General features: G+C 44.4%; 1 protein-coding gene across 1 annotated transcript in view; it reads left to right on the forward strand.

Moving 5' to 3' along the window:
- The window catches only part of COLGALT2 (collagen beta(1-O)galactosyltransferase 2), a gene marked incomplete at both ends in the record, with an annotated part of 58008 nt that extends 40498 nt beyond the window's left edge, over positions 1 to 17510 (forward strand). Inside the window, 10 exons of the mRNA XM_082483755.1 lie at positions 853 to 970; positions 1712 to 1846; positions 6083 to 6287; positions 10975 to 11094; positions 11568 to 11644; positions 13583 to 13689; positions 14544 to 14676; positions 15970 to 16097; positions 16585 to 16791; positions 17234 to 17510. Of these exons, the coding sequence (XP_082339881.1) occupies positions 853 to 970; positions 1712 to 1846; positions 6083 to 6287; positions 10975 to 11094; positions 11568 to 11644; positions 13583 to 13689; positions 14544 to 14676; positions 15970 to 16097; positions 16585 to 16791; positions 17234 to 17510 (1507 nt within the window). The remainder of the gene's footprint in view (positions 1 to 852; positions 971 to 1711; positions 1847 to 6082; positions 6288 to 10974; positions 11095 to 11567; positions 11645 to 13582; positions 13690 to 14543; positions 14677 to 15969; positions 16098 to 16584; positions 16792 to 17233) is intronic.
- Between the last annotated feature and the right edge of the window lie 6896 nt (positions 17511 to 24406).

The following is a 24406-nucleotide window of genomic DNA, read 5'->3' on the forward strand; positions in this document are numbered from 1 at the left end:
GCTTATTTTATTGACTTTTTTAATCCTTTCCTTGGAATTGAGTTTTCTTGATCCTGTCAAACTAGGCTTTTTTAACTTTCGTAAAAAGTTTTTGAAATTCTTAGCTGCTTCACTGGCTTATGCTGGCAGTGGTTCAAAGTCCTGAATTTTTATTCTACATAGGGATCTGTCCCTAACTTTCCTTCTATCTTTGTTAAAAAGCGTTTGCTTTTGGACCTGATCCTGAAAACAGAGACATGCGCATAACTTTGCTCACGTGATTAGGCTCATGGGGGTGAGTGTTGGGTGTTTGTAGATTTAAGAGCTGTTATCGGGATGTGTTAACAGTTACTATAATGTCCAGACCCTGAGGGAATCCAAACTGCCTTCATCTTCACATCCTCGGTTTTGTTGATTCTACTGGCCTTAAGGAAGCTCCATTTACAGTCTTAAACTTAAAGCCTAGCAGAGGATAGATGACTTTCTACTAGAGGGTCAGATGAGGTAAATCAGCTTCAGTTCATTTTGGTGGGGTAACCTCTGCTTACGTCAGGCCAGGGCATGCTGCTGCAGAAGAAACTCCTGTTTTTGATAGTGCTATTTTGCTTGTGGCCGCTTGGTTGGCAGGAAATGCTACAGCGCTGCTTGTTCTCCAGTGCCCTGTGTACACATGCCAGCACGAAACTTGGAATCGTTCTCCCTCAAAACCTCTCCTGGGTTGCCTGAGGTGACTCTAACACTGTTTTCCTTTTGGAAAGAAAGGCAGCAAGGGAACTCTCTTTTTTTTTTTTTTTTTTTTTCTCCTTTTTTTTTTTTTTGACTTGTGTAATAGGGCCCAGACGTGGGTTGCTGTCACTTTTTTTTCTTTGCTAGGTCTTACCCAGAAGAAATTGGGCCAAAACATTGGCCAAGCTCCCGATTCACTCATGTGATGAAACTCCGACAGGCTGCCCTGCGTGCTGCACGAGAGAAGTGGTCAGATTACATCCTGGTAAATACAAAGTTTGATTTATTAACTGTCCTCGGGCAAAAGCTTTTCAGGTAGTCAACTCTGATACTTGTGGCTGCCAAAAAGTTTCTTCTCCATCTAAAGACAAACCTCCTTGCAGTGAGATGCTGTGTCATTTCTTGGTCTGATGAGCGAGCAACTTTGCAGCTAGAGAGATAAGTCCCTGGGTAAGCCCAAGGCTTTCTCCACAGGGATCAGGATTGAATATAGTCCTGGTGGTGGGACCCTGCAAGGATCCCCTGGATTTAAACCCTGCCTGTTAGTCATGAAATGTAAGGGAATAGTTTTGCAGAACAATTGTGGAAAGACGTGTGTCTTTGGTCACTACAGCAGCAGTTAATGGTGACGTTCCCAGCCCCTGAAGAAGGCGAGGGTGTGAGGCCAGTTTTTAAGAGTTTTGATCCTCTTCAAAGAATAAACCTGCCCTGAATTTTCACCAATGTTATTTTCCCTCGCAGCAACCTTTCCCCTGTGCTGGAGTAACAATCTGTGGAGTCAGAGGGAAGCTCTGCATCTTTTCCCACCCTATAGCTATGTTGCAGGGGTGGCCTCCCCTGCATTCACCCATAACAGCCATGTGTCCTGTGGTATCAAAACGACCAGCTCTGTGGTTTTTGCCAGTACCTCATGCCTCTGGCTGCCTTGTTCCCAAGAAAGTCTCAGGAGAAGCATATTGTTTCATCTAATAACAAATTTCTTTCTCTTCCTCTCTTCCTTCTCTAGTTTATTGATGCAGATAATTTACTGACCAACCCACAAACCCTGAACCTGATGATAGCAGAAAACAAGACATTGGTGGCACCAATGCTCGAGTCTCGCTCTCTCTACTCTAACTTCTGGTGTGGCATCACCCCCCAGGCAAGTGACTATGTGAACAGGTGCTGGGTGATTGCGCAAGCTGTGCTTTCAAAGGCCTTCTGCCTTGTGTCTGTGAAGCAGTGGGTATTGTTTCTGTTCTGTGAGCTTTCCCATCTGCTGTTGTACTGTCCTCCTCCTGAAAAGAAGCTGCTGTAGCTCTAACGCATGGAGAGGTGATGTTAGCATGTAGTAAGGATAGTGGTATCATGCAGTCATCTCAGCTTGTGTCTCTCTCAGTGGTGGCATCCCAAATCTTGGGTGGGTATCTTTGGGGAAGGCCCATACGTTTATAGGGAATCTGAGAATAAGAGTCAAGAGGACATAAAGAGTCTATAAATGTTTTTCAGGCTTTGTTTTCTAACCGAGCTGTAGGTATGAGCAAAGCAATATATGTTCTGCATTGGGTATGCAGGCACACAACTGAAACTTGTTTCTTATCTGAGATTCCTCACTTGAAAAAGTTGAATCTGGAGGAAGCGAGCTTGCTTAGCCAAAAGTCCTGGGAAGTGATGCAGTCCCGCTAACTACATAAAAAATATGGATGTATGCACCATAATTTATTTGAGGTGGTTCCATGCGTTTGTGTAATGGCATTAAAACTCTCGGTACATCATTTCAGACTAGCTTTCCTGTATAGTGACACTAATCTGAGGGGAATTTGCTTTTCTTTCAACAGCTCTCCATTGTGTATAGGTTATTTTTCTCGCATATGAACAAAATTTATGTAGTGGGGCAACACCATTTGCGTTGTAGGGAACGTGTTCATGTGTGCTGACGTATGTGTGTAAAGGGTACTGGTCTAAATGTCAGAAGTGCTGAGCCTAGAAATTAGGGGTTTATGTTGCTTTCTCAAATCACATATACTGCAGAAAGTATCAGATACAAAGATGTTGTCTAGTAGAAATAGCATTATTTTTAGAGCCAGAATGAGGTTGAGCTACTGCTTTACAAGTTGATCCATGTCACTGTGGTGTGTTGACCCTGGCTGGTAGGTAAGCCCTAACCCAGTTGCTTGCTTGCTCCTGCCCAGTGACATGGGGGAGAACATTGGAAGGGCAAAAGAAGAAAAAACCAAACAAACAAACAAACAAGCCCAAAGCCAAAAGCCAAAAGCAGCCCTCATAGGTTGAGATAAAGACAGTTTAATAAGTGTGTGTAGGGGGTGGGAAATCCCAAACAAGTGATGCAAACCCAGTCACTCACTACCAGGAGATGGATGCCCTGAGCACCAGCTACTTTGGAAAAACTCCCCCCCCACTGTTGTTGCTGAGCCATACCATTCCATGTGGTATGGAAAATCACTTTGGTCAATTTGGGTCAGCTGTCCCAGCTGTGTACTCTCCCAGCCTCTTGCCCACCCCCAGCCTACTTGCTGTGGGGGGCAGAGTGAGAAACAGAGAAGGCCTTGATACTGTGCAAGCACTGTTCAGCAGCAGCTGAAACATCAGCACTGTTTTGGTCACCAGTCTAAACCAGCACCATACAGGCTGCTATGAAGAAAATTAACTATATCCTAGCCAAACCCAGTATAACCACCTTGTCTATAAAAGGATTTTAGTAAGAGAATCAAACATATAGAAGGGCAGATATATTGTCACAGTCTTTTTTTGCCTTTTTTCACTCTTTTCCTTTGAAATGTTCTTGACTGAGCTCTAGATGGGCTTTCCAAGACGTGCAAGCTGAAATGGGGAATGTAATTAATGCTTTTTTCTGCCAGGTAAGCCTCAATAATGAGATCAGTTTTTTGACCTGTTCTCTAGTCTGCTGCTGGCATGTATTTTGTCATCCTTTGGGATGCGTGTCTCCTAGAATAGCAAGAGGTTTTTTTGTTCTCTTGAAAATTTTCCTTTTTTGCCTACATTTGCCCTAGAAAACTTCAGGATTTTTATTTTCCTTCCATCCCTGAGTCTTGCTTTTACTTCTTTGTAAAGACAAGCTTGCCCTGCTGCATAGGCAAATGTGTTTAAGCCTGAGCTGCACACACATATTTGAGCTTCCCTGGGGCATGTGAATAGAAGTACTTTATAGAGGCTCCACGGTCCTGCCCATCCCTACCTCCTTGCTTTATTCCAGAGCTACCCAGGTACTAATTATTGTCATTACTGCTGGAGTGAAACAAAGAGCAAACTCCATTCCCCCCTTCTTCTGGTGTAAAACATCAGTCTTCCTTCCCAGTGTTACCAAGTATACAAGTAGGGACTACAGGCAGAGTGAAAATATAACAACTGTATTGGGTTGGACCAAAGGTCTGTCTGATAGCAGTGGTTTGTAGCAGATGCCTAGGGAACAGTATTAAGAACATGGCAAACAAGTGAGTGAAAGATAGTTCCCCAAAATATTTATTTATCCTCTGACAATCTTCTTATCTAGGATTTCTTGAGGAAGGTCTTTTTCTTTTAATGTTTCAGTGATTTTTTTTTTTTTTTCTTTTACAGAAATCACTATCTAAATATTTTTTTTTCTTGGCACCCACACCATCTTATGGCAAGGAGTTCCACAGTTCAAGCTATTTAATTGAGTAAAAATAGTAGGAAAAGGTCCTGAACTTTCCAGATTCTTAGGAAGTAAATATATAGATAAGAAAAGGGGAGGGGTAGAAAGGGGTTGGGTGTGTTTACTTGTTTCAGTTTTTGTTTTAAAATGGAGATATAAAATTCATAGTGAAGGCATTTCCCTTAAGTTTTTAAGGTTAAGTCCTGAGACAGCCAGGTTTTCCACTGGTGTAAATCAGTATTGCTCCACAGCCTGAAGTGGATCTCTGCCTGTGTACACCAGCCTCAACCCTGGCCCCTAGTGTCACATCTCCAATAGTAAATTTCCATCAATTACCCACATTAGCTGACAAAAGGAGAGGGTGAAAATCTAGCAGCAAACTCATCTTGCAGAATTTGGTGAAAAAAGCTGCTTGAATGAACAAGAAAGTTCCCACTTCATGTTTTTTTTTTTTCTTCTCTCTTAGTTGCTGCTTCTTGTTTCTGTGCTCGCAGTCCTACAGCTTCATGCTCTCAGCCTTGCTCTCCCTGGGGACTTGGGGAGGGAGTAACAGCTGGAGCACGCCCTGAAACATGGCTTCCAGCACTGAGAAACAGCAAGTCAAACCCAGCTCCAGACAGCTTGACATTTAGCTGTCATGAAGCTAACCTTAGGAGAGCATGGCAACAGTGCTGACAGGTTGGAGTCTTTCTTGACTACTCCTGATTTATGAGCAGTGAAAAGTCCAGAACTCCAGTGAGTGAGTGACTGGAGGAGGAAAGATTAGTTTCCAGCGTCTTTCACCTGTGGGCGTTCTTGGATGTCTGTTAAAGGTTGGATGTCTTAACCCTCCCTTCAGTGGGAATGCTAGTAAGGTCTCCACCCACTCGCTCATTTTCATGAAAATCAGGCTGTATATCCAGTCCTCACAGTATGGTCAAAAGGTATCTGAAGGCCAGAGGGGATGACTGACTGATGGATAAACAGACAAACACACAAAACCAGGGTAAAGTGGTTCTGCAGTGATTTGCTCAGCTGTTGCCAGGATACTCATGGAAAATATAACGTAAATGTAACTTTAACTTATTTTAGTGATTCATCATTTCTGGAAAGACCAGAATCTGCTCCGGATTCAACCATCAGCTGTATTCAGGTGTCTGATTGGTACGTTAGGACTTTCTTTCAGGGGGATTCAGTGTATTTATTTCCCAATCTGATAGCTTTAGACGTACTGTACCTGCAAAAGCACTGTGAGGTACACAATGGAAGTCTAGCAAAGCTCGTGGTTACAGAGGATGAGCTGACTGAAGTGCCTCCCTCAGACAGGCTCTGTACAGAGAGCTCAGGAGTGGGTATTAAACCTGCCCCTTGTGCCTGTTGAACATGGAGGATGCCACAGATGCTTAGCAGTTTCCAGGGTCAGACCTGAGAGTCTATGTGCAAAAAAAAAAAAAAAAAAAGGGTTCTTGAGAGCTAGGGGAAAAAGTCTGATGTTAGAAGCTCTATCGCAAGGGAATTTTGCAGTGGAAAGGCGTGGATTTCCAATAGCTGCTAAAAGGGAGAGACAAGGTCAAGCTTTAACTTTTGGGATGGAGATTGTTTCTAAATACTTTGAGCCCTTTCCAAAGAGGAGACACTTTAAAATCTGAGAATTGGACACTGATCCATCTCTGCTGGGGAAGGCTAAGGGTGAGAGCTTCTGCTAGGGAGCATCTACGAAACGGAAATCTCTTGTAACAAGCAGCCCCCTCCTTTTGTTTGCAGGGCTATTACAAAAGGACCCTGGATTATCCCCTGCTTCGGGAATGGAAGAGGACAGGCTGTTTTGCTGTCCCAATGATTCACTCCACGTTCCTCATTGACTTGAGGAAAGAGGCATCCACCAAGCTGATGTTCTACCCACCCCACCAGGACTACACCTGGAGCTTTGATGATATAATGGTCTTTGCTTTCTCCAGTCGCCAAGCAGGTACGTCTGGAGCCTTTGCTGGGGAGCGTTCATTAGTAGAGACATGCAGATCTCTACTTTGAGTTCACAGGCCAAAAGTCATGTGTTGGCTTCAGTGGTGAGTTAGGACCCTGTTCCCTTTCCTCTTTGGGATCTGGTCAAGGATAACCATCAGCAAGTCACTAGCAGTGTTGTTTTGAATCACAGATAGCTTCAAAGGACACAGGAGCTGTTTTTGGGACGGGGACATTGTTTCAGAGACAAAATGTGTGGCATCCACCCTTGATTTGTGTCACAGCAAGATACAGGTGAATGCTGTAAGAGTGGAAGGCATTCTGAAGTCTGTAGGTAAGGTATCTAAAGTCACCACTTCACGGAGACTCCCATGAGGAAGGGGGCGAGGGCAAGACACTCTAGAGAAGTAGCAGCCCTTGTGCAAAACAACAACCAAGTTGCTTACCCACAGTGCTGATGAGGCTTTGTTTCATGGCAGCTCAGCAGGAATTGTCTTAGAGTTGTTTCGTGTGTTTGTTTTTGATTATTTTCTTTTTTTTAAAGCAAAATCAGTGCAACTTTCAGGAGAATGGCATGGAGTCTGTGGGTTCTGCTGAGAGGAAATCTCTTGCAGACAAGAGCAGGTTAGAGCTGGTGTGTGAGCAGGGAAATCTGTGAATACTTGACACTATCACTGGTACTTTGGGAGAACCAGTTGAACACTGTGCTGCCTTGAGATCTTTGAGGCACAGCAGAAAGAAAATGTATACTACTGTGGCTGATACTGTGATCAGTTTCTACTGGAAGTGGGAGGATTTCAGTTAGGCCTGAAATACAGGAGTCCTTTCAGGCCAGGTCACAACCTCAGTGTCCTCTTCCTTTGTCTGCAATGGCTGTTGGTGTTTGCAGAGAGCTCCTTGTGTCTCACTGTTTCTTAAGTGCATGATACTGCTGTTACTGCTGTTTGTACTTGTGGTGATGACGTTTAGTCCCATTTATTTTTGGAGAATGGATCTGGTGGGTATTCTGTCTCCAGCAAAGTCCTGGCTAGCAGACCTGTATGTAGCGGTGTCAGAGCTGAAAGGAGCTCCTGGGAAGAGTATGTTTTTAATGGCCATCTGTATTGTTCTTTGCCCTGTTGTGTTGAAAAGGGGAAAGTTTGGGGCCTTATAAAGGAAAAAGGAAGTGATGAAACCTCACAGCACCAATGAAATGCACTTCTGTTCAGATTTCATGACTGGTTTTGCTGGCTTACTGGGGTAAATTAGGAAAAGTTGTTTGTGGGTCCACTGAGTGATGTGCTGCTGGTGTCATCTGCCCTCTGTTTACAAAAGAGGCAAAGTTAAGGTGAGAAGGAAGGGTTGTTCTTGGAGAACAGGCAAGTAGAGAGAAAGTGAAGGAAGAATAGCTTGCTGTTGACAGTCTCTTCTGGAGAAGAGGCAGGCTGAGAACGCTGCCTTTCCCACCATTTCCAGACAGCATGGCAGCCACCAGCTGTTTGCAGCTTTCCTTTTAGCAATCTTTCTGGATTGAAGCTCTTGGCAGAACTGCAAAAGACGGTATTGTCTTGGCATACTAAGCAGTGCATTTTAAAACGCAGCTACAAGGGGATGCAGGGCATGAAGTGAGAAAGATGAATCGTAGAGGAGAGGCAACAAGAGCTGAAATTAGAGCCTTTGGGCAGCAAGGGAAGATAGGGGAGATGAGATGTGAACTTTCAGGGCACCTTTGGGGCTCTGACTTTCAGAGTCAGGACATTGGTATATTGGCTTCAAAGGAGAACAGAAATTTAAGTCTGGATGGCAAAGCAGGCTCCTTCAAATCTAGCTGCCCCACTTGTTCCCTCTGACAGCTCTCCCAGAAATGCAGCATCCAATTAGTCTGGTAACTGCATTGCATTAGCTCCAGCTGCTCAAGAAATATTTCAGGGATTCAAACCCATCACTTTTTCCTTCCATCCTAGAACACTTTAGCTTTTTCCAGGACTGACCCGTGACATGAAAGGCTTTGCTTCAGCAGTCTGGTCCACTGATCTGCTCAGACTGTTGGCTTGTGTCCTGCGCTGAGTTTTGTCACCCAGGATAAAAGGATGACATCCAAGTTCATACATTTTTCACATTTCTGGACTTTGAGATGTACTTCTCTTCGGTGTAAATTCACTTACTTCCCTGAAGTCATAAATTATGTTGGCTTTTGTCCAGGCCAAGTACTGCACTTAATGCCTCAGATCAAACCATCAGTTTTCAGCAGTGAAATCTACTGCTTGAAGCAACTGTTTTGTGATGCTCCAAAGAGACCGTCCCACTTCTGCTGAGAGGACGTAGCCTGTAGTGGGAGTACTGACTCAGAACAAAACTCACTACAGGTGTTTCGTTGACAAAGGTGGACTCTGTAGACCCCCTTGCACTTGCAAGGTGGTATTTAGCCACCCAGATCTCCTGAGCTTCCTTTCAGGCTGAGGCTCTGAAGACCTAGAGCCGGCCAGCAGGAAGGTCTGGTCACAGGAATGTGGGGGAAATTTAGGTTGCCTGTGAGTTTAGGGCATGGCTGTGAATCCTGGTCACTGCCTTACAAAGGCTAATAATAATACAAATGTCTATAGCTTTTCTGTCCTTTGTAGCAATTGTTTATTTTATTATAAAAACAGAGCTGGAGAGCAAGTCCCCCTCCCCATTTTAAGGTAGCTTTACCATTTTAAACTAGCTTTTATCCCAGAAGGAACAGAAATACTGGCGTGAATCTATGCAGATTAACTGTGTTTAAGACAGCGGAAGATAAGAACAGAGATCAGTGAGCCAGATAAGATTAGTTGATTAGATCAGTGCCAAATCCATTAATGTCAGCAGGTAGTATTTTTTATTCTGCCATTTACCTAAATTGCAGCTGACAGCTGAATGTGTTTTGGCAAGTAGTGTAGCCAGCAATTTACTTGCAGAACTTAAAATGGTAGAAACACTGGAGTCATTAATGCAGACAATTCTTCTCTGCTAAAAATACCATGGATTAGGAGGACTGATAGATGAAAGCATCAACACACCAGGTAGTTGCTGCTTTTTGTTTATTTCCTAGAGGGAGGGAGGTGGTTGCACTTGTTTCATTAAAAAAAAAAATAATAAATGGGGAGGGGGGCAGAAAATCTTGTAGGTTTGCATTTTCTTTAAATCTGCTTGGCCAGTTGTATGGGTTCTAGCAGCTCTTAGATTGTGGTTAATTAATAAAGGACTTTACCAGAGCTCAATGAAAAACAACGGAAATATTTTCCCTTGGTGTCTCTGGATGTAGCTTTTGAGTGTGTTGCCTGATGTGACATCAGGCCCAGAGCTGCTGCAGTTACAGCTGATAGTGAGCAAACTCTTGGTCAGTCCAGAGGGAACAACATTTTGCTGATCCCACATTGCTGGGACGTTCCCAGTGAACAAGCTCAGCAGTGAGTGGGTCTCTCCCTTACAAAGGCATTTGGTCCGAGGAGAGGCTTTGCATCTTTTCTTTGTTTTGCACCTTCAGATTCAGCTCCTTGAACAAGCAGTTGCAAAAACTTTTGAGTAACAGGATGTTATGTTATGGCCTCCTCTTGAAAGCATCTTTTCTGCTTGCTGGTGTCTCTCTCTAGGATTTTCCCCTAATCTTCAGGGCACTGTAAAAACTAGTCCTGGAGAGGAAAGGACCATATTTGGACTGAGCACTTCCAAGATAGTTATCCTATATATTCCTCAAAGTCCTTTGCCAACACAGGTGAAAACGTCTTTATTTTCTAGCCAAAGCAAACAGAAGCTGAAAGATGCTTGACTGCAAAACCCTGAGTGAATCCAGTGGTAGGCTAGTAACAGACCCTGCAGCTATACCGATGCCTTGGGCCTTGCAGTTTCATCCCATGTGATCCCAGGGGAGCTGAACTGCCTGGGCCCGCATTTAGCCAGCTGTTTGCTGTTGAAGCTGGAGATCAGATTTGGCTCCTCCACCCTGGAAAAGTCATTCCATATTTATTGCGGTCTGACAGAGAAGCCTTGCAAAGCTCAGACAAAAGCTTCCATTACCCCTAGCCACGCTGGGTTTGCTTGAATTTTTCCTCCTATAAGGCTGCTTGCTCTGATAGACCTGCACCCCTCTTTGCCCAGAGGGTCCCAGGATCACTGATGCCTCTCCTTCAGCACAGCTGCAGGTGGGAACTCATTTGGCTCCTGTGCCAGCCATGGCATTGCTTGAGGTGTGAAAATCTGTTCCTGCTTATGGCTGTGGGCCTGAAGGGATTGTCAGGTGAGATGCCAGGTCTGAGTAGTGCAGGTGGGGTCTTGGGCATGAGGGTTTCTACGGTACTCCCCAGTTATCCACAGTAGTTCTGCTCTGTGTATCAGATGCTGCTTTTGCTAAAGGCCAGTTCTGCCCTCTGCTGTAGGACTGTTGTCACAGTGTGAAGGCAAAGGCCAGAGTAGACCCTTTCTCTGGTCTAAGAAGGGGTTCCCAGTCTCTCCTAGGAAAAAACTGATTGCAGTTAAAAATACCTGCTGTTAGGAAGCAAGTGGAAATTGGTTTCATAGGAGAGGCCACTTGCTGCCAGCCAAATAAAATGGAAAATGGCACTGTGGTGTTTTTGAATTGTTTGCTTATGAAGCAGAACATGGGACTGAGGTTTGATTGTGGCTACATAGCAACAAACAGAGCAGCAAAATCTTCTGATAAATGACCTGACTGATTTCTGTTTTTCTGTGATCCCCAGGAATACAGATGTTCATCTGCAACCGTGAACACTATGGTTTCCTTCCCATGCCCCTGAAATCACACCAGACGCTGCAAGAAGAAACCGAGAACTTTGTGCACACACTAATCGAGGCTATGAGTAAGTTGCTGTGCCCTGCCATGATGGATGCCAAATTAATGTTTGTAAAGCTCTCCTTCCAGCGGCCCAGCTGTCTTGCGCTTGGGAGTCTGCATCCTGATCTGACTGCTCTCATACTGTTTTGATATAGTTTTCCAATTTCCACTGCTTTTCTACCTAGGAATGTAATCCCTTCGTGGTCAGGTCCACCCCATTCACAAAACCCTTTAACTTCCCCGTATTAAATGCAAAAATGCATCTTTAATGTGGAAAGGATGCTGCAGAACCTCATTTTTGTCATGAGGTCTGTCTCGCACATGGCTGCTGCCTTCTGCTTTGCAACATGGATGCTTTCTGCCACACCCCCTCTTGCACCAACTTCCATCTCCCAGCTCCTTGGGGCTTTTTAGGCTGCGATGAAAACACATGCGGCTACATTATTTCAATACAGCTTGTACATGAGGGTGATGCTTGGGATCTCTCCTGTCTTTCAGTCGATCGTCCTCCCATTGAACCCTCCCAGTATGTCTCTCTTCCTCCGAAGAACCCTGACAAGATGGGATTTGATGAAGTAAGAACCTTATTTTGCTGCTATTGTTTTGTCTTGTCTTCCTATTTATCACTTAGAGGACCTGGGTTCTCCCTGTAGTTTAGCTTCCAGACGTTCCCCTTGGAGTATATTATCCTTTCACACAGTTAGATCTTTCCCAATCACTCATCTTTTGGACTTTAACTTTCTGCAAGCAGAAAATAGCCATCGTTACTTGGGGAGAACTTCTGCCCAGCTCAGGGAAGCAGAAGGGAAAGGGCTCAGGGGTGGTCTTTCCCTCTGGCATTTGCTGTGAAGAAACGAGACCAGTCAGGATCTGCAGGCACTTAGTACCTGCTGCAAGACCCCTGATTAGAAGTGCAGGTTTGTGTGCAAGGGCAGTGCCCAGCAAATATTTGGGCTTCCTGTCTTGATGGTATGGATGTTTCAATTCAGCCAGGAGGAGATGGTAGAAGTGAGGCTGAGAAACAGGTTATTTAGCTCCCCAGTTTTTGTGCTGTTTCCTCTACATCTGACTCTGCGGAGCATCTTGGCAGTCCTTCCATTCTGCGACAAAAACTGGCCTTGTGGGAAACCTCTCCTGCTTTCCAGTGACAGAAGGGAACAATTTCACTCACCTGAGACACTGGAGAGCCCGGAGCAGCTGTGAGAGCCGGGCTCGCAGCTGGGTTCTAACCTAAGCTGGGTACGTCCAGGAGTGATGAAAATCACACATGCCATTTCTTTACTGTGGCAGCTCTCCCCCTGCCCCACTTGGTCACTGCATTTTTCTGCTATGGCCTTAAGTTGAAGTGAACTAGAAAGATGGTTACTGACACTGGTAGTGCCCCAAGACCCAGCAGAAATTCCTCTCCCGACTCTGCCTCACATTGTAGAGAGAGCAGGCATGGAGGGGAGAATGCTGGAGATGGATCTGCTGTGCTTTAATTAACCAGTGTTTGTGTTATTCACAGAGCCAGCAACTTCTGTGTCTGCAGCTGCCAGGGTGGCAGTGGCACTGTGACCGTGAGAGTTGTGGTGATCAGGGGTGCTGTTGTTTCCTTGGTGTATTCTGCTACATCTGTTTATATGACTTGTAAAGTCTGAACCTGATTTGGCTATGTGTGTTTGAGCGTCTGTGTTTAGGGGACAGCTGGTGTAGTTTTTTTCCATGTTGTCCTTTGTGGCTATGCTTTATTTATCCAATTTATTATTTTTGCATTTGTACTGACCTGGAATTTGATCTGCTTCTTACTGGGATGAGGTTTTGCTCCACAGGCTACAAGGCTGCACTTGTACTTGTCTGCCTGGGACTGAAAAATATCCCTGACTCTCTGCAGTTTACCTACAAAATGAGGGCTTCAGTCCTCTGTCCTCCACCAGAGAGTCTGTCTCCTCAAGGCTTGGACTGAACCCTGCCCAGACATCTCTGTTCCCAGTCTTGGCTCTGTGCTTCATCTGCTCTGGCAGGGGAAGCAGTGGATTTTCAGTGCCTGAAGTAATTACAAAAATCCTCTCTTTGCTGTGTCCTTGTACTTGGATGGGGGCCCCATTGATAATCCTAAATACAGGCAGTGGCAGCATTGTGCAGAAACAGGTGGGTCAGTGTTCCTCTGGGACTGAGGCTGGAGATGGCCATGTTACTCTGTGTTCAATATAAATCAAAACATCCTTTATCTTTAGAAATTATAGAATTAGCTGTAACTGGTCTCCTATGACCTTTATTCATCCTCCAAAGAACAAATTTCCCCTGTGAACATCCGTAAAAAGTAGTTGCTAGACAGAGAACAAGCCTCAGCTTTTCACTCAAAACCAGCTCCCAATTTTTTGACAAATTCTAAGCAACCTGGAGTGAAAACACACCCAGTATTTTCATAAGATCTGCTTTTCCAATGGGGCTGCTGGAAAAGAGTGGATCAGGACTCCCTTTCATTCCTTACTCCCAAGCCAGGAAGCTGATGTCCTTCTCTTCTCACCTAGATTTTCATGATCAATCTGAAGCGTCGGAAAGACAGGCGGGATCGGATGCTGCGGACCCTGTATGAGCAGGAGATTGCAGTCAAGTTAGTGGAGGCTGTGGATGGAAAGTGAGTTTCGGCTGGGGTTGCTGATATTTGCAAAGAGTGGGTTGTGCATAACTGCTTAATACCATCTTCTTGGATGCCCTGACCTCCCTTCTGGTGGGGAAGGGTGGGCTGAGAGGGAGAGGTGAATATCACTTCTATTTACCTAACAGTCTGTTTGGGGCAGTTTTTCTGTTTTGTTTTTTTTTTTTTGTTTGTTTGTTTGTTTGGGTTTTTTTGGTTTGTTTTTTTTTTTTTTTCTGTTGCAGTTAGTCAGTCTCCATGAGAGAACCAGGACAGTGTGGTTCAGAGTAAGATGAAAATCAGGTTAAAATCATACTGATTTCTGTGAACTGTAACACTTACACACAGTTAAAAAGAGTCAGCAGTGAAAGCGTTCGAGACCAATTATCTCCTGGGAAGATTGTCCACAAAAACTGTTGTGCTACAGTGTTAACCCTGACACAGCTCTTGCCAAGCTTACTCTAAGGCATGTTAAGATGTTTTTATAATGAGAAATCAAGGCAGAAAGTTTTGGTCTGGGAGTTACCAAAAGGCTTCAGGGAGATGGGAACCCCACATGCCATTAAGGGGTCTTTGAGACTTGGATACCCACCAAGACCTCTTGGAAAAAATAATCTGAGCCAAGCACCTGACAAGTTGATGGTCCCACAAGAAGTTGTTGGCAGTCTGTCAGCTTGATTTAGAAATGTAAATGAAGAATTTAATTTTTCTCCGGGTTTTTGAGTGAAACAAGTGCAGAATTTCTTGAGATATGGCTTTTCTCTGAGCATCAGCAGCATTTCCCATGTTGCGTATGTGTCTGATTTGAATTTACTTTTTTTTTAAAATGGTGATAGATATTCTCTCTTTCTCAGAGCACTGAACACGAGTCAGCTCAAAGCTCTCAGCATCGATATGCTCCCGGGTTACCGGGACCCATATTCCTCCAGGCCACTCACCAGGGGAGAGATCGGCTGCTTCCTTAGTCATTATTACATCTGGAAGGAGGTAAAGAGTTTGTGGGTGCCTCAAGGTTCCTGCAGGAAGGTGCTGTGGGCAGGCGCAATGGGAAGCCACACAACCAGTCGTAGGGCAGAGCATCAAATACAGTGCAGGTTTCTGGAAGTGTAGGATAGAACTGTTTTGTTTGGTTTGTAGGGGATCGTGCACAGGGGTTTTCTTTAATGCTGTGCTCAGCTTTTTCATCTCTGCTTTCCATTTGCCAGTAGCTCTGAGTGATTTTTATCAGCATATTTTCAGGACTGTTTTTGCAAACCATCCTGCTTGGAGCAAGTTTGCTTAGGAGAAAGGCAAGAAGGTTTTGAAGAACAAATGGTATTAAAAAAACATGTTTTCTTCCCTTTTTCTGCATCTGGACCGTATCAAGTTCCAGTGACTCTGCTGATTGGCTTTTTTGAGTTGGCATATCATAAATATTCTTAACAGTGAGACCTCTGTTACTGAGCTAAGAGATCCTGTTTGGGTGGTAAAAGCTGTAGCTTCCATCTGTCCCTGGTCGCCTGGGGAGCGACTCTTGAGAGGATCTGGGCTGTGCTGGTCAGAGATGCTGGAGTGACACAGCCCGACATCAACAGGAGGGATTATTTCAAGTAAGGTGTGGTGGAGGCAGGGAGAAAGGGTTGGTACTAAAAGAAAACTGGGCAGTGGCAGTGGTTTCCCAAATACAGACAGCCCTCTGCCTTCAGAGGTGTTGGTTGCAGCACCTCTCAGCAGGGCAAGGCATTCATCCAAACAGCCGAGAGCCAGGAGGAGCGACTTCAGTACTGAGAAGTCAGGCTATGCTTTTGGGCCTGAGACTTCTACATCACCAGCAGTCACATGATAACAGGGAACCTACATGCAGGATGCCTTTGTATGTGTGTTCTCTAAGTCATCAGGGCCAGACTTTGGATATGCTAGGTTGTCCTCCTTTCCAGACTTCAGGAACACTTTCTTCCAACAAAGAGGTTTCTCTGAACAGCAGCTTTGGCCTCAAAGGCTGCTGCACATTTACCTGAGGAGGTGGTTGCTGTGGTCGTGCTAGGTGGTAGCTCGTGGGTTCTAGATCATGCGACATCAGATGGAGGGTTTTTCTAGGTTGCAAATGTTCAGCCACAGGGTATTTTCAGGAATGTTCTCACTGGCTCTTGCAGTCTCTCCCAGCTGAGCTGTGAATCTGGGAGTGATACTCCAGCCTCCCAGCCGGCATGGTCTAGACAGCGGTGCCAGGTCAGCATGACCCCAACAATTTCACTGGCCTATGTGTGCCAGTGTGATCACTCCTGAACCCTCTTGTTTCAGGTGGTGAACAGAGAACTGGAGAAGACTCTTGTTATTGAGGATGATGTGCGCTTTGAACACCAGTTTAAAAGGAAGCTCATGAAGCTGATGGATGACATTGAACAAGCCCAGCTAGACTGGGAGCTTATGTAAGTAACTGGCCCTTGGCCATCTGGGAACTCCTGGGCATGCAGGGGAGGTGCAGATTAATGCCGGAGTGCAGGGGAAGGTGGCAGAGACTTCTCAGTGGCGCTTCCCCTCAGGACAGAGCTGCCTTCTGGGGCAAGCTGATGCTGGAATGCCCATTGGGTACTATTACTGCCCTTTGTGGGCAGTGTTGGTTGATCTTAACGGTGTCTGGAGATGCTGCTGTGACAGAGGAACTGACACAGCTCAGTCCTGAGGCTTGTACCGTGGCATCTTAGCTCCCTTATGAAGTCTTTCACAGCTGTACTGCCCAGTGGGTTAAGACATGGATGTTGGGGAGTGGAGCAGAATAGAAATCTGTGAGCCTGGTCAGGGATTACTTCTTGGATAGACTTTTTGCCCTTCCCTGGTTGACATGAACAGTCTTGTGGTCCTAATTGCTGCAGATTTGCTTTGGTTCCAATTTTCATGGTCTTTTCACCCTTTAAGCTACATTGGCCGGAAAAGGATGCAGGTGCAGGAGCCTGAGAAAGCAGTTCCCAATGTCATGAACCTGGTGGAAGCTGATTACTCGTACTGGACTCTGGGGTACGCAATCTCTTTCCAGGGGGCTCAGAAACTGATCGGAGCTGAGCCTTTCAGCAAGATGCTGCCTGTAGATGAATTTCTGCCAGTCATGTACAACAAGCACCCTGTGTAAGTAGGATGCCTTCATTGCTTGGGTTGACATGAGCTGAGTCTTGCTGAATAATCTTAAGCCGGATCGTGTTGGTGTGTCTCACTTCTGTAGCCTAGCTGGTGGGGGCTACTTGTCGTGCTTTTGGGTTGTCTGCAGCAGAGCTCCTGGCACAGGTAAAAGGAGGTGACAGACCTGCTGCACAGGGGTTATTGTCCCTACCTGGTGCAGGGCTTGTGGGCTGGTTCTGAGACGCGTGGCTCTCTCTGGTAACAGAGGCTTTGGTTGTATAGGTTGTGTGTGGTTGTAAGGTGTGTGGTTCTGGCTCTGGGGAGTCAGACTCAACTCCAGCAACTACCTCCACTCCGTGGGGCCTGTTTGCTCAGAGGATTGGCTTCTATCTCACAGTTATGAGCAGTGGCACTGATGAACTCTTACTGGTGTTTTTTCTCTTCGCTTTAGAGCGAAGTACATGGAGTACTATGAGTCCAGAGACTTGAAAGCCTTTTCAGCAGAACCCTTGCTCGTTTACCCCACCCACTACACAGGGCAGCCGGGCTACCTCAGCGACACAGAGACCTCTACAATCTGGGACAACGAGACTGTGTCAACGGACTGGGACAGAACACACTCCTGGAAATCCCGGCAGCAGGGCAAGATCCATAGTGATGCCCAGAACAAGGATGCCCTGCCTTCCCAGTCATCCCTCAATGCGCCATCCTCCAGGGATGAACTATGATTCCCTGCTTCCCCTGGGACTCTGTTGACAGCTGAACCTGCCTCACACTTCAGCTTTTCACCCTTGAAAGTTGTAGAGCAGCTCTTCATGTGGTCTCCTTCCCACTGCTTCAAATGGTAAAGCACAGTCGTTGGACCTGACACCTAACCAAGCCGCTTAGGACTGGGTGGGAGATGAAGGAGGAAAACAAACAAATGTTCCAGACTGGCAGAAAAAAAGGCAGAGAGCTGAACACAAGCCCTCACAAGTTTTTGTAAAAAACCAACCTTGAATGACGTCTTTCTACAGTTCCTCGTGTAGAATACTGTATTTATACAGATTAATATATAGAGGTGTACAAGTCTTAGTACCTTTCTGGATAGCTGTAACTGGGCTGTAACTGCAGGTGTTTAGGCTTTTATAACACTGAGAGAAACTGCAGGCAAGCTTTTGGGTTATTTGGCTTTATTTTTCAAAGAGATCCCTGTCAGAATCAAGATTGCTTCCAAAAATATTCAGGACACTGGAGCAGCGCTCCTCTGTAGTGTCTTCTCCCGTGTCACACTTCTATAGAAAACTATTCCTGGCTTCCCCTCTGCAAACTTCAAAACTTGCTAGATCACATCTAAACAGGCCTCCCAGTCCAGAAGCAATGTCTTGGCATGTCTAAAATCTTAGAAGCTAGCAGAGAAAGTGGAGGTTGCTGGTTTTATTTGTCTCTGCACTGCCTGAAGGGAACACAGGCAGAGTTTGTCCGTCTCATGTCCTGCTTCACCCCCTGCCTCAATTTACTCCTTCAGGAAAACAAAGCCTGACACCCTATTTGGAGGCCTGTTTAATTAGGCCGTAAAACCAAGTGTAGGACTTCTAGGAACTTTAAGTTTTAGAAGTTTGGTTATGAACCGCTTGTACTATCTTTATAAAAACAAAACAACCTACAGAAATGTTAGTGTTGTCAAATGTACTGTTCTTGACAGCCTTGATAGAATTATGTGTTACAGGACGGAAAGGCAACTTGTCTTGATATTTTTTCATGTGAGAAACAAACTTGTCTGTCTGTCTCTTTTTTTTTTTTTTTTTTTTTTTTTTTTGGAAGAGTTCTGATGTACTTGCTGTTGGCTAACGTCAGCAGAGTATGGTGTCTATTTTTTTCTGTTTTTTTAAATGTTTCTCAGAGGCCAGGTGATTGTGGACTGCTTAGGTTTAGCTGGCACAGACCCCAGCCTGCAGGCTGCTGGTGCAGTGGGAGGGTGCCCTCCTGGACTTGCAATCTAGAGACTCACCTGCTGGCAGAGCTGTGCAGTTGAGTATGTGTGGCTGGTTTTGGTTTATTTTGTTTTAAATTTCTCTTGTTTTTAATAATTACTGATCAATGTTGTGCTTTCTGCTAAAGAAGACATGTTATTTACCTGTCAGCTGGTCTGATAATACATAGAACCTGGTGCAAGATGAGCAGCCATGTGTATTCTTCATTGGGTGGGAGTAGCCCTGGCTGGGAAAGGCCAGCTCAAGAGTTTTTCAGCTGTGTCACTCTACCACGGAGTCACTGGCCATATAAATGGGCCTGTTCTGCGACTACCACCTGGGAGCTGTGTTCCTTCTGCTGTCCAAGCTGGAGCAGGTGCCCATGCAACATGGTGAGTATGGAGAGCAGGTCTTCCCTGGGCCACAACGCACAGCCTGGATCATTCTTCTCTGAGAACCTCTCTTGCTTCTTCCTCAGGTCTCACTTTACGAGTGGCAAGTCTGAGCTGTTTGAAGCACTGTTGAGCATGGCAAGCCCAGAGATGTTGGTAAGAAGCTCAGTGTGGCCTTCAGAAGCAGGACATCTGTGAACTGTTGAGCATCCAGCGTCTTCTCAGGTGTCACTGTAGATCCTGTGATATGCATGTGCATCTGAGTCTGGCAGAAGAGCAGGGATGAGCCAGCGCTGGGTGGGTGAGTCCCTTTGGCCTGGTATTGTTTCTCTGTTCTAATATTGTGGCTTCTTCTCCATGTAGAGGCTCATTATGGTCATGTTGTGTTCATATACATCACCACTGTATTCACATACATCACCGCTGCGCATCTCTTCCACCCTTATGTGTTCTGTGCAAGACCCATCTCTTTGTCTGAGAGGCCTCTCTTTTCCCTCAACCATGGGAGTGATTTACCTGTGTCAGCAAGAGCTCTAGTTTTTCCAACCCATCCTCTTCTGACCTTTCACAATCCTGTTGAAGTCCTTTCTCCATTAACATCTTGGCTGAAAACAACCCTGGTGCTCCTTACTCCCCATTTCATGTTGGGGGCTGGAGAGGGAGGGAACTGACACCCTGGGGGTGAGTGTGCCATTCCAGTTCCCGGAGCTGCTCCATGTGTTCTGGTCCTGCTGGGCTCATGGGTGGGGATGTGGTCTGTGGCACAGCCTCACAGCTGCCCCTTCTGTCCCTTCCCAGGGGAGGTGGGGGAGCATTGCTGTATTCGCCATGCAGGAAATATATAATGATTTTTTTTTTTTTTTAAATGGAATTTGAGTCCCCCTGCTTTTTTTTGAGGTTAATGTGGCTCATTGAAATCGTAAAAAGAAGAAAAGGTCTCTGCGTCACCTGCCCAGCCTTCGTACTGCAGCAACTGGGCTACTCTGGCCTCGCAACAATTCCTGCAGATGTGATGAGGGCAGGGGCGCGGGGCTGGATGCGGCTGGCACTGACTGACAGGTAAAGCTGCTGTTGGTGGAGCTGGTTTGGTTGCTCAGGGAGGCTGAGTTTTATTTAGCTGTGATTTCTTTGAGTAGTAGCAGTTGACTAAAAAACATCTTGACAACAGCACTGGGGTTCTGGGGTTTGGGTTTTTTTTGGTGTGTGTTTTTTGTTTTAGTTGACTCTGGAAGTGAGTGGTACAAGGGGTTTGGTAGTTTCAGGGGAGGGGAGGGGAAACAAGAATAAAAATGTAATGAATTAAATGAATGTGTCTATTTCAGAGCAGACATGGCCTCAGTCCAGCTGACTGTTCTTTTACCTATATGCACAGGTGTGTAGGTGTGTATACGTACACAATTTTCTATTTACTTACATATGTAAGGTGTGGTGGATGGCCAGTGGTTCTACCTGCTATGACAAGTGCTGTTTTTCCCTGTCTGTGTTTCCAGTTCTTTGGCAGGTGTTGCCCAGGCTTTGCCTTACACAGAATTAACTGTTTTGGAAAAGTAGGAGCCAGTTGAAACACTTCTGTGTTTTTCCTCATATTTTTCCGCTTTCACTGTATTTATTTTTTTTTGACTCATCTAATAGGCTTCAAAACTTGGCAGAAGTAGGAGCCACCAGGTTGAACCAGCCTCCTGGCTGTGGCCACGACAGCTGTTAGCTGCCTGCAGGGCAGGGACTGCGCTGTCCTGGGGTATATGGTGCAGCACAGGCAAGGGGTGTCCCCTCGGAACTTCCTGCAGGTTTAGCACCCACATCCCAAAAGTGGAGGAGTCTTGCACTGTGCTCATGCATTTGGCCATGCAGCTTGAAAAGATGAGTTTCTTTTACTTATGACTTGTTAAGTTCTGCTAAGAATTTGCCAGACTGCTTCCTGAACCACAGTGGGCTGCTTTTCCTCCCCCACTCCCTTATTTTCCTTCTTCCTTTCTCCTTTTTGAATGGGTTTTTTTTTTTTCTCTGCTGCGGAGCTAAGCACCAGGAGCCCCAGCTGATGGAAAACACACCCAGCAGTGCCTACCTCAGTGAGTGTGGTGACAGAGCAGTGGAAGCTAGGAACAGGTTTTACAAAGTGTAAGTAGCAAGCCAGCTGAAAAAGCAGCTTATTCACAAGAAAGATTATGGTGACAGGCCCCAAAATTATTATCTTCAACAAGTCTGCTTGTAACCTAATGACTCTGTTTTTGCTTTTGTTTAAGAAAGGAAAAGTGCTGTTGTACTCGTACTCTCAGTACGGCAATATAAAATTCCTAGTTCACAAATAGATTATATTTATCCTGAGGGAAACTGAGTAAGGTTTTCTTGTTGTGTTTTATCTCTCTAGGTAGTTTAAGTAGGGGAAAAAAAAAAGCAGGGGGCAGTGTAAATTCAGGGTAATCTTTCTTTTGCCTTTGCTGTTGTAACAAGAGGCCCTTTAGTGACAAAGGCAACTGCCAGAGTTCAGGGCCTCACAGTGTGACTTTTGACAGTTTTAGAAGTCTCCCCCAGAGCTGACGTGACTTGTGAAATGGCAGGTCAGCTGTGGGAGAGGGCTGAGGGGAAGAAATACTGTGCTAGAAGGTGGAAGAAGCAGCTGTGGTGTAAACTCCAAACATTTGTACTGTGTGCAGAGGGGACAAAAACCCCAACAAGCTAATGGTTGAGGCCAGGAGGAAACATGACATGATGGAGACAATGGGGAAGAGATGGAAACGCTTTTTTTTGTATTAGCTTGCTGCAGAAATCATTCAGTTACCCAAAAGAGAATGATTTCATGAAGAAGTTGTAAAATTTGTATATAATCTAAGCTACCTGGTTATTTACAACAGAAATCATTAAACTGAAAGCTCAAAAAATAGCACAAAATATTTCGTAGCAATAGCAGGTTTGTGTGTGTGACTGATGCACTGGGATGGCTTTTGCTTTGCTGACGTTTAGCTCTCAACAAGCTCATTGAACTAGCTACTGTCACTCAGTGGGCAACATAGGTGAGAGACTGGTTTACTTGGACAGCCCTTCCAACCACACTGCTGAAGTAGTACAGAGGGCATCCTTATAAAAACTTTAAGGAATTAGAAAAAAAAAATTATTACTAATGCTGACAGTGTTACAAACAGTGCAAAACTGTTAATGGACGTGGTGTTGAAGAATAAAACAGTGCTGAAGGAAGGTTGTAGCTGAAGGGTTACAGCTAAAGGGAATATAGCTAAAATGTAGTGTTTCAAGTTATCTAGAGGGCAGGGAAGATGAGTTGTGGGAGATGATGGAAGAAGTTGAGAACAGTTAGTAAAAGTGATGAAGAGTGACAGTGAGGGAAGTGGTGTGAGCTGCAAAAAAAAAACCAACCACAAAACCAACAAAAAACAACACAACCACAGCTGACATGCAGTAATAAAATCTAAGAGAAGAAAATAGATTAACTGCAGGAAAATATTAGTTGAAAAAAGTTTATATACTTATTGTATAAAGATAACAGGTAAGCAATTTAAAAATCTTTTCATATATAACCTTTTGGAGGGTGTAATTTTAAAGTCAAGAACATTCACCTTTCAGCTTAATACAGACATACAACCTCTGAGTGAGCAAAACCATACTTTGCAAAGGATACCATACAGACATCAATGCATGCTTACACTGAAATGCAAAGAAAACTGAACTTCTGGTGTAATCTTGCCCTAAAAGTCTGGGCAGAGGTTAAGGCTCAGTTATAAACTCACCATCTTTTACCCTCTCAAACATACAATTGGAATTCTTAAACTATTCAGACTAAGGCCTACATGGTGCTACTTGTAAACAGAGGTGCTAAATCTTCATGTAGTGTAAAATATCATAGTACAACCCAACATTGTTTGCATCATGAGTTTATCGCAGATGGTTAATGTAACCTGAGACCAGCTTTGAAAATTAGTGCTACAGAACTGGTGGGGAAAAAAGGCCCAGGCATGTGTAACATTCAGTATTTGAGTTTATTTTAACTAATACTAATGTATCTCAAAGACATCCTGTTCAGTAAGGGCTGCTTAAAATCCAATGTCTCATTTATGGCTTTTTAGAACAAAATATCTAACTATCCTAACTATCCAAGTGTGTATTCTGGGAAGAAACTCAAGTAGTATCTCAAAGACAGCCTGTTCAGTAATGGTTGCTTAAAATCCAATGTCTCATTTATGGCTTTTTAGAACAAAACATCTAACTATCCTAACTAACTATCCTAACTAACTATCCTAACTAACTATCCTAACTAACTATCCTAACTAACTATCCTAACTAACTATCCTAACTAACTATCCTAACTAACTATCCTAACTAACTATCCAAGTGTGTATTCTGGGAAGAAACTCAAGTAGTATCTCAAAGACATCCTGTTCAGTAAGGGCTGCCTAAAATCCAATGTCTCATTTATAGCTTTTTAAAACAAAACATCTATCTATCCTAACTATCAAAGAAGTGTGTGTTCTGGGAAGAAACTCAAGAAGTATCTCAAAGACAGCCTGTTCAGTGATGGCTGCTTAAAATCCAATGTCTCATTTATGGCTTTTTAGAACAAAACATCTATCTATCCTAACTATCCTAACTATCAAAGAAATGTGTGTTCTGGTAAGAAACTCAAGTAGTATCTCAAAGACAGCCTGTTCAGTGATGGCTGCTTAAAATCCAATGTCTCATTTATGGCTTTTTAGAACAAAACATCTATCTATCCTAACTATCCTAACTATCAAAGAAATGTGTGTTCTGGTAAGAAACTCAAGTAGTATCTCAAAGACAGCCTGTTCAGTGATGGCTGCTTAAAATCCAATGTCTCATTTATGGCTTTTTAGAACAAAACATCTAACTATCCTAACTATCCTAACTATCAAAGAAGTGTGTGTTCTGGGAAGAAACTCAAGAAGTATCTCAAAGACAGCCTGTTCAGTGATGGCTGCTTAAAATCCAATGTCTCATTTATGGCTTTTTAGAACAAAACATCTAACTATCCTAACTATCCTAACTATCAAAGAAGTGTGTGTTCTGGGAAGAAACTCAAGAAGTATCTCAAAGACATCCTGTTCAGTAATGGCTGCTTAAAATCCAATGTCTCATTTATGGCTTAAAATAAAACATCTAACTATCCTAACTATCAAAGAAACGTGTATTCTGGGAAGAAACTCAAGTATATTATTTGAAGTTTCACAGAGAACAAAATTGTTTATTCCAGCTGAATTATGTATTCCAGCTGATGTACCATGTCAGGAAATTCATTTAATAGATGTGTATAAA

The sequence above is a fragment of the Vanellus vanellus genome, assembly GCF_965231255.1.
Source record: "Vanellus vanellus genome assembly, chromosome: 5".
Lineage (NCBI taxonomy): Eukaryota > Metazoa > Chordata > Aves > Charadriiformes > Charadriidae > Vanellus > Vanellus vanellus.